Here is a 10,089-nt window from a genome sequence, read left to right as displayed (position 1 = left end):
TGCAGTCTTCTGTTACTCAGACATTGCCACGTCCCAAAAATGAATCATCTTGCCAGGACTGTATCTCCCAGGGATGTATCAGAAGCTGCGGGTATCCATGACCTCCTTACCAGAAAGACTTTCACTGACATCATAGGATTGGATCGGTTGGACGACACCAAGTGGAAACAAGCATCCCTGAAAATTAAATTCGGTGGATTCGGGCTCACGTCAATTCGAGGTACAGCTCCTGCTGCATTTTTGGCAGCATGGGCACACTCACTTAAAGAACTCCCCAATAGATTTCCATCAATGTGTCGGGACTTAGAAAATCTCTATCAAAGCAGCCCTAAGAATGATTCCTCTACCATAAGGTCAACCTTGTATCAAGCAGTGTCTAATCTTCCTCCCAAGTCAAACTTGGACGATGAAGAAGAAGTTATATATCACACTCTAGAGGAGATGATCAAGAACCCCAGGAAACTACAGCATCGTTTATCAACGGACATTTCCTGCATGGAAGCAGCAACATTTACCAATAGAATAGTTGAGGAAAAGGACGCGGGAAGAATGAGATCCTTGCAAGGACGAGGGGCGGGAGGATGGCTTGAAACAGTCCCCACTTCAGACAAGCACGCACTAAAGCAGAATGAATTTCGTCTAGCGTCTTGTCTGAGGTTGGGTGTCTGTCTGCCATTCAGTCAGCTCCTTGTAAAATGTGAGTGTGGAGCAGAGCTGGACAGAGAAGGATATCACTTGATTACATGTAAGTATGGGGGAGGTCCTGTCTGGACGCACAACACCCTAGTTTCTGGATGGAGCGAGTGTCTCAGCGATTTGCTCATATGCCACCAGATTGAGCCAAGACACAGATACATCCACACTGAAGATAGACCAGACATCACATTTTATGACGTAGACTCAGGAACAACAAAAGAGATAGATGTTGCTATGGCTCATCCCTGGAGCAAATTAAGATACCATCAAGGGAGCGTCCACGACATGTGGATATGCAGCAACAAAACGAGAGGCAAGGAAGGAAGTAAAGTATCGCAAAGAATCATTACCAGATGGTTCTAAGCCTTTTGTTACTCCTCTGGTGTTCGAACACTTTGGTCGTTGGGGACCCAAAGCAGAGGAATTTTTAAATGAACTTGCAAAGAAGTCCAAAGACATGCTGGGAAGGAAAAATGAAGCAGCGTTTAGAAGCTATTGGAGAAGAAGATTTTCTGTGATTATTCAGAAATGTAACAGTAGAGTTGTTTTAAGAAAGCTATCTAGGCTTTCATTGAATTGTTTGGATGGACAAGACAAGCTAGAGATGGACAAAGCCATTCATAGTTCTATTCATTAATTAAAACGAAGAACAGTAGGAAAGTAGAACTTTTAGTACTGCAGCAAGTGATGTAAGTAGTGACGTTTGATGACAATAAAACAAATCTGTCTGTCTGTCTGTCTGTCTGTCTGTCTGTCTGTCTGTCTGTCTGTCTCTACTTATTCCCATTGCACGTGTATAGTCACCAGATAACAAGTTAATACCACATCCAATGTCCCAACCACAAGTCACAAGTAAAACGTCAATTCCTTGCCTTCACATTCCAAATATCTGATATCATCAAGGGCAACAGTTGCTCTTTTGTATTCACTGCTACTCGCTGTAAACTCCACATGACTTGCACTACTGACACTAAACGTTACCCACGCCTTTCTCCACATCACCTTCCCATCATCACATCTCTTGTATTCCCAAATGATCTGCTTGTCTGATTCACTCTCTAAATGAACTGTTAATACAACCAATGCAGCTGCGGTCACGTGATACCAAAACTCGATGCCACAGACAACTGATTCCTTGCTGAGAGGCAAACCTTGCAGAACTGCAGTGCTATTGGAAGAAGATAAAGAAGTTTGTTGATCAGGAAGCAGTAATAGGTAACGTCCAAGTGGTGTTCCAAACGTGTGGTCTGACTTCAGTGTTGACTTGAGAGTTGGGTATGGCCCAGACCAGCGAATCCAAGTTGCAGCAGTAGAGAGATCGTCAGCGATACGCCACAAACAGAGGTCTCTCTCAAATGAGCAGAAAAGAAAATCTAGAGAAACAAATTAAAAAGTTTAGTTGTTTATGTGAACACTATATCTGTCTATTGGTCTGTCTGCTTGTCTGTCTGTCTGTCTATCTGTCCAATACATATATTTTCTGTCTGTCTGTCTGTTTGTTTGTCTGTCCATCTGCCTGTCTATTTGTCTGTCTGTCTGTCTGTCTGCTTGTCTGTCTGCTTGTCTGTCTGTCTGTCTATTTGTCTGTCTGTCTGTCCGCTTGTCTGTCTATCTGTCTTCCATCTGTATGTCTATTTGTCAGTCTGCTTGCCTGTCTGTCTGTTTGTCTGTCTGTCTGTCCATCTGTATGTCTATTTGTCTGTCTGGTTGCCTCTCTGTCTGTCTGTCTATCTGCTGCTTGTCTGTTTGCCTTTCTGTCTGTCCGCCTTTCTGTCTGTCCATCTGTATGTCTATTTGTCTGTCTGCTTGCCTCTCTGTCTGTCTGTCTGTCTATCTGTCTGTTTGTTTGTCCGTCTGTATGTGTCTGTCTGTATGTCTGTCTGTCTGTCTCTCTTCACAGTGTTATCCACACCTGCACACTCAGTAAACTCCACGTCGTCAATCGCAACTTTGAATCGTGATGCATCAGCAGATGACACATCCAACATCACTTTTGATCCAACCAGCTGATATCCCACCGCCATCTCTGCCAAATGCCACTTACTAAAACCATTACAAGCATGTTCCAACACCACTTGTTTATTAGAATCTTTATGAACAGTAAAACTCAATTGAGGTCTGCCTGACAACACATAGTACCACAAACGAAGTCCACAAACGTTCTCCCACAACACATTATCTCTTGTCGTCACAACAACGTGATCGCCAGTCTCACTCCCCAACAACATATAGCTTCCATTTTGCTTGGAACCGTATGTGTGATCATCTGCCGGCATGTGCTGTGTGTCAGTGTGAGACGTATTGACAAGCGAGCAAGTGACGTTTGGTGATGCCGACTGATCGCGCCAGCGTGAACTTGTCTCAAATGACGTATCTATACAATCATTCATGTAGTGATTAAACTGATAATATTGTGAGATGCATCCCTCCATACAATAGTCTAGTGTATTGTGAGATGCATCTCTCCAATACGATAGTCTAGTGTATTGTGAGATGCGTCCCTCCAATATGATAGTCTAGTGTATTGTGAGATGCATCCCTCCAATACAATAGTCTAGTGTATTGTGAGATGCATCCCTCCAATACGATAGTCTAGTGTATTGTGAGATGCATCCCTCCAATACAATAGTCTAGTGTATTGTGAGAAGCACCCCTCCAATACAATAGTGTAATGTATTGTGAGATGCATCCCTCCAATACAACAATCTCGTGTATCTAAACAACAATCATATACGTAGGATAAAATGCATGTTGTATGTGATCAAAACATGACTTACAGTGACATCGAAGATACTGCAAACTGTGGATACGAAACGTGCCAGTCTCTGCACCCCAATCAGCTTGAACATTGACGTAGCTCGAACGATTGCATTGCTGAGATATCTCAACAGTGTGTTGTGTGCGATGCGGTAGATGAGCAACACGAAGAAGACTTACATTCCCTCCGAGGTCAAGTTGATTTTGTAGCAACGACAGATTGGATGCCACCAGTGAGTCACACGAGTAACACACGCGAAGTGAGCAAATATGGTCAGAGGCATGCACAATAGGCCCTTCAAGGCCTGTGCTGTTCATGTGTATGTGAGTATTGTTAGAATAGGAAACGTTTGCCACAAGTGAGTCGCCTAAAATTGTGTTAGATAAACTCTCCAGCTGCCATTGTAGTTTGTTGTCCCAAGCGTTGTGCCAAAAGCATGTGTCTTTAGTGAATGTGCAGAGGTCGTAATCTAATGTGGAGAGAAAACGAGAGTGTGACTATGAGTGCCACACACGCACTCGGGCAAGGACGCACGCACTCACTCACACACACAGACACACACAGACACACACAGACACAAACAGACACACACAGACACGAACGCACACACACACACACACACACACACACAGACACACACACACACAGACACACACACACACACACACACACACACACACACACACACACACACACACACAAACACACACACAACTAACTACTAACCTGCACATCGTTGATACCGAATATCATCCAATGCAATATCCCCATCTACCACGTCAGCTCTGAACTCCACATGCATCACAACATTCCTCCATCTCTTACCCCTCGACCACTCAAACACACGTATTTCTACACAGTTCCATTGGTTGCTTAGATTTCCCGACTTTGTCCACTTCGTAGTCACGTTTCCATCAGATGAGACCACATTCACCTCCAATGTCCCAACATCTGATCCATACATGTGATAACAGAACGCCAATGAACAAATATTGTTATCGTATGAAAACGTCTGGCCTCTTAACACAGCAGTTTCGTTTGGTTGTCCTTTTCCTTCGACATAAATGTAATGGCCTTTACTGTTTCCCAGTGTGTTGTCCTTGTCTGGTCCGGTGTCAGGAGTGGGAGTTGAACCAAAGTGACGTTTCCATTTGGTGTGGTTGCTGCTAGACTCTAATGACGTCCAAAAGCACATACCAAATTCAAATGTACACCCTAAGACAGAAGTTGGTGTTAATTGGTAATAAATTGGAAACAGTTTATGATGAAGTTGGCAAGTGAGCACTCGGATGAAGATGAGTGCAAAGAGAGAAAAATCATTGAGAAACAAGCTGATCAAGAAGCGTGCACACAGACACAAGATCAGACGGACAAACAAACAAACAAACAAACAAAAACCAGACAGACAGACAGACAGACAGACAGACAGACAGACAGACAGACAGATCGCCACACAATGACATACACCAAACATATAAATAAACATCCAAGGTTAGTGCATTTTCCGACCATTTCATTTTTCAATTTTTTAGTTTGGTTAAGAATTAAAAAGTACATTGTGCATTTTAATTGTTGAACCAATTTTTTTATCCAAAAATTAAAAATTGAAATGACAACTGCACTTTCAGGCCAAGTATATTCTATCTAGTTTTCAGTGACAGCACCTAGATGTGATAAAGCAATTTGATTGTTGGCACTGTCTCCTTCAAGGTGTACACTCTAGGTGACAATTGACAGACAAACAGCTCAAATAGCTATCACCTCCTGCTGATAAAATAGCAGTTAATAACTATGCAGTAACCATCTATAGAATTCTCTAGCTAGGAAAGCAAATTCTTGTATAGTTGATGTGGCGTAATTCGTCGATTATAGACTTTCGCTGGAGGGATTGGTTGTAACAGACTTGCTGGTGTATACAAAGCAATTAAAGTTGTGGCACAATTGTACATAGTAGCAAGCTATTGAAGGTTGGTTTTACAATTTTTTCCAAAAGATATGAGTAATTTGTTGAGTAAAATGAGTAAAATGAGTGTCGAGTAATTTGTGCTAAAACAAGCTAATCGGCTTAGTGCTTGGCTTAGCCCTTATGGCAAGTGCAGGTGAACTGTGCTATGCTTAAGTTAAACATGTGCCACAATTCTAATCACTTTGGCGCAAGTTCAGGTGCACCTTTGCTATGCCTGCAAGTGTGTTACAAACTGAATCCCTCTTCTAGCGCAAGTGTGTACAATCAACAAATTAGAGACGCCACATCAGCTGAACAAAAATAATTGCTTCCCTATAGAATCCTAGATCATTACTGCTAATCCCTAGTTATCACCCTGTTACTTGAGATTGTCACCTAGAGTGTACACACCTTGAAGGAGACAGTGCCAACAATCAAATTGCTTATCACGTCTAGGTGCTGTCACTGAAGGCTACATAGAATATGAAAAGTGCAGCTGTCATTTCAATTTTGTATTTTTGATTTCTTATATGTAGCAAATCAAGTTTCAATTTTGTAATTTTAAATTTTTGGATAAAAATTGGTCCAAAAATTAAAATGCGCAATGTATGTTTCAATTTTTACCCAAACTAAAAAATTGAAAAATGGAATGGCCGGAAAGTTCACTGACCATCCAAAAATATACAGACAGACATACAAACAGACATACACACATACAAACAGACAAGACAGACATACAAACATACAGACAGACATACAAACATACAAACAAACATACAAACATACATACAAACATACATACATACAGACAGACAGACAGGCATACATACAAACAGATATACAAACAGACATACAAACATACAAACAAACATACAAACAGACAGACATACAAACAGACATACAAACATACAACAAGACATAAAACAGAAACAAACAGACAGACAGAGAAACAGACAGACAGACAGACAGACAAACAGAGAGAGAGAGAGAGAGAGAGAGAGAGAGAGAGAGAGAGAGACAGACAGACAGACAGACAGACAGACAGACAGACGCGTCCTTGCTGAGGTTGGGCTTGCCCATTCCACTTTCTGACTGGATGACAACATGCAACTGTGGTGCCTCCCTGGACAGCAGTGGGTACCATCTGCTAACATGCAAAACCGGTGGAGGGCCAGTTTGGTCGCACGAATCGCTTGCATCAGTCTGGTCTGATTGCCTGCGGGAGCTGCACATCCATCATCGAAGGGAACCGAGGCATCGGTATGCCAATTCCAATGACCGGCCAGACATTGTAGCCTTCGACTCAGACTCTGGGTGCAATGTGGATCTGGACATAGCTCTAGCACACCCATGGAGCTCGGACATCTTCCCTAGATCTTCGGAAACAGATGGCGCCGCTGCTGAGAGAAGAGAGGAGAGAAAAAAGTCAAAATACGAGAAGGAATGTCTACCAGGTGGAACTGCTGTCAGTCTCATTCCTCTGGTTATGGAGCATTTTGGACGCTGGGGTGTCATGGGAAGAAACTTCCTGCAGAAACTAGCAAAGAAATCATGTGACGAAATTGGTAGACCAAACGCTGCAGAGTTCCTTGACTTTTGGCGAAAAAGATTCTCCCTTCAGCTGCAAAAATGCAATGCCAAAGTCATACTGAGGAAGATGGCAAGCTTGTCAAGTGACACAAGTAGCGCTAAGTACTCAACCCAGTTCTTTAGCCACTAGGCTGACCTGGGTTATCTTTTAAGTTAAGTTGTTACTGTTTTTAGTGCTTTTTCCTGTGTACTGTAGCACCTAAAACATTATGTCATTGCCTAGCACTCTTTGTATGATAGATGAATGTTTGAAAATATATGTGACAGACAGACAGACAGACAGACAGACATGCTGTTGCACAAAGACATACAAACAGATCATACAAACAAACACACATGCAAACAAACAAAACAAAAACAAACAAACAGACAATGAGACAAAGAGACAAACACACATACAAACATAAAACAAAAACAAACAAACAAACAAAGAGACAGAAAGACAAGCACACATACAAACAGAAAAGCTACCAAGACCGACACAAACAGCAATTCCCAATACCAAAAGTCAACAACAATGTCATCAATTGTCACTCACACGTGCAAGGCAAGAACTGAAGATCATCTAATGCAGCTGAAGAGTTCAAACTAGAATTTCCATTTCTCATCACAAAATAAACGAACGAGGAACTGACAACACGGAGAGGCACCACAACGACCTCCCAACTCGCCGTTGACGATACCAACCGTCTCAAAAGTCCATTGTCTATCTTCACAATCAATTGTCCCTCATTTGATGGATGATGATGATACGCAAACCGTAAAGCACAGACATTGTCAGATTCTGTCACTTGAACACTCCGCAGCACACTTGACATTGTGCTAATCGGCTTGACAAACAAGCTTTGTGCTGAGATTGAGCAGAATGTGTGATCAATCATCGAGCCACTAGTACGTCTCCAGTGAGAAGTCGTGTTGTTCATTGCTCTCCAGCCACACGCATTGCTCTCAAACGTGCACACACTAAAGTCTACAAATCTAGTGTTAGTGATTAATGTTTCATCACACAACAGTTAAAATCCATGACTTGTATGTACTCACCCACTAGTGCTTGACTAAGGCCGAAGAGAGTTAGAGCAAGGAAAGAAACACTAAGAAAAAAGGCAAGCATTGTGTGTTGTATAACTGGGCGTTGGCTAGTCACCTGAGAGACGCCTCATAATGAAGTGTGGAAGATGTGTAGAGAACGCTAGTAGTAGACACGTACATCCCACAGCTTGGATATGCATGTGCTCATGCAGTCGTACACAATACGTGTGGCTAAAGCATTTAAGACAAACAAACTATAATATTGTTATTTTATAATAACAAACAAACACACTGACACACACACACACACACACACACACACACACACACACACACACACACACACACACGCACGCACACACTTCACATCATGTAATACATGCGGTAGTTCCCACTGGAAGCACCAAACAGACAAACAAAACAAACAAACAAAACAAACAAACACACTGACACACAGAGACAGGCAGACGGACAGACAGACAGACAGACAGACAGACAGACAGACAGACAGACAGACAGACACACACACACACACACACACACACACACACACACACACACACATTTGCATCACACAGAAATCTGGTGCAAACGACATACAGCTACAAACATCTACAAATACACAAACAAAAATCAACAACATTACAGAAATATGAGAATGAACAAAAAAAAACAGCAACACAGCAACTTTACATAACTACATGCAGTACTAGGCTCCGTCAACAGAAAACAACTCTCTAGATGAGCTACTGGTATTTTACTAAAACGTGAATGCTTGCTTCTTCAACCAGTCAACTGTTTTCCAGCTGCATCAGTTCGTGACGAGAACACAGAGGCAGTAAATGATTTGAAACGGCTGTGGCTTTACATTCTCTTAATATGTCTCTAGCTGAATACACAATTTCGTGATTATAATTCCTACAATTAGTGAGTTGGTTGATTGGTCAATACGTAACCATACAACAACACGATTTGATGATTGTAAAAATGTTGTACAAAATTGTAGTTTTGTCTACCAATGGAAGAAAACCTGTTGTCATTAACATCTAGTAGGTGTGCCGTTAACGCGCGCTAGCTTGCTACCTCCTCTGACTTGTAGGCCATTAACATCCCGTAGGTGTGTCTTTAACGCATGCTAACATCCCAGTAGACGTGTCTTTAGCGCACGCTAGCTTGCTACTTCCTCTGACTTGGACTTTAGAGCATCCAATATCATTCAAAACAACTCGTAAACAATTTAGATCGTTAGTATCAACCATTTACATTTAGCTTAAAAATATATTAATTTAATTTTATTTAAATTAATTCTAATTTTAAAGTTTAATTTTAATTTTTAAAATTTAATTTTAATTTGGTATCAACCACTATCACATTAGTTTGAAGTCGAGGTAAGTCAACTAGCTTACAAGATCAAAATCTCACTTGCAACCATTATACATTATTTTAGGAACGTTTCACAACTTAAAAACTGACTGAGCCGTTTCACGAATTTCGTCCGCCACGTGGAGCGTTTTTTTGCGCCATCAGATCACGTGAGCTTTACTGCAATCCTAGAAATGGTCTCTTTGTTGTTTCCGTAGCTCCAAGCATGGTGGAAACCGTCGTGCTACTTCAGACCGTCTACGGACTGACCTTTTTGTGCGATTTATTTCCGTCAATTAACAATCAAGAGAATCGGTGTTTGGAGATTCTTGACGTTGAAGGCAATGGACGCTGTCGTCGATCGTGTTCTAACAGTTTACGAGGCACTTCACTCATCTGTACACGCAGAACACATTCGCTCGATCAACGAACCTCGCTATTTCGATTTCGTAAAAGCTGCGCAGTCTCTAGGCTCGAGAGTGAAGCCAGTCTTCTCCCCCGCGGCTTACACTTACTTTCCCGCGGTTTACACTAATCCCCCGCGGTTTACACTAATCCCCCGCGGCTTACACTAATCCCCCCGCGGCTTACACTAATCCCCGCGGCTTACACTAATCCCCCGCGGCTTACACTAATCCCCAGCGGCTTACACTAATCCCCCGCGGCTTACACTAATCCCCCGCGGCTTACACTAATCCCCCGCGGCTTA

The 10,089-nt window shown here is 42.2% G+C and overlaps 2 protein-coding genes across 6 annotated transcripts in view; one reads left to right on the top strand and one right to left on the bottom strand.

Moving 5' to 3' along the window:
• LOC134182582 (MAM and LDL-receptor class A domain-containing protein 1-like) overlaps positions 1–8,217 on the bottom strand; it is a 12,266-nt gene extending 4,049 nt beyond the window's left edge. The window contains exons 1-6 of one of the 5 annotated variants that reach the window (XM_062650007.1): positions 8,031–8,217; positions 7,528–7,959; positions 4,181–4,669; positions 3,474–3,923; positions 2,609–3,070; positions 1,569–2,069 (exon numbers count right to left, since the gene is read on the bottom strand). In XM_062650007.1, the coding sequence (XP_062505991.1) occupies positions 1,569–2,069; positions 2,609–3,070; positions 3,474–3,923; positions 4,181–4,669; positions 7,528–7,959; positions 8,031–8,100 (2,404 nt within the window). In that variant the 5' untranslated portion in view covers positions 8,101–8,217. Of the gene's footprint in view, positions 1–1,568; positions 2,070–2,608; positions 3,071–3,473; positions 3,924–4,180; positions 4,670–7,527; positions 7,968–8,030 lie in introns of all 5 variants that reach the window. The other 4 variants (XM_062650004.1, XM_062650006.1, XM_062650003.1 and 1 more) reach the window with 4 other exon arrangements.
• Positions 6,462–7,275, top strand: LOC134182530 (uncharacterized). The gene has a single exon (XM_062649950.1). The coding sequence runs from the start codon at positions 6,496–6,498 to the stop codon at positions 7,117–7,119; it is 624 nt and encodes a 207-aa protein (XP_062505934.1). The 5' UTR covers positions 6,462–6,495; the 3' UTR covers positions 7,120–7,275.
• Positions 8,218–10,089: the final 1,872 nt, after the last annotated feature.

Source organism: Corticium candelabrum, chromosome 7 (genome assembly GCF_963422355.1).
Source record: "Corticium candelabrum chromosome 7, ooCorCand1.1, whole genome shotgun sequence".
Taxonomy (NCBI): Eukaryota; Metazoa; Porifera; class Homoscleromorpha; order Homosclerophorida; family Plakinidae; genus Corticium; species Corticium candelabrum.
The sequence above is the reverse complement of the archived record's forward strand: the minus strand, read 5'-3'. Positions and strand labels throughout refer to the sequence as shown.

Coding starts and splice junctions, on each gene's coding strand:
- LOC134182530 (XM_062649950.1), top strand. CDS start 6,496: ATGACAACATGCAACTGTGGTGCCTCCCTGGACAGCAGTGGGTACCAT.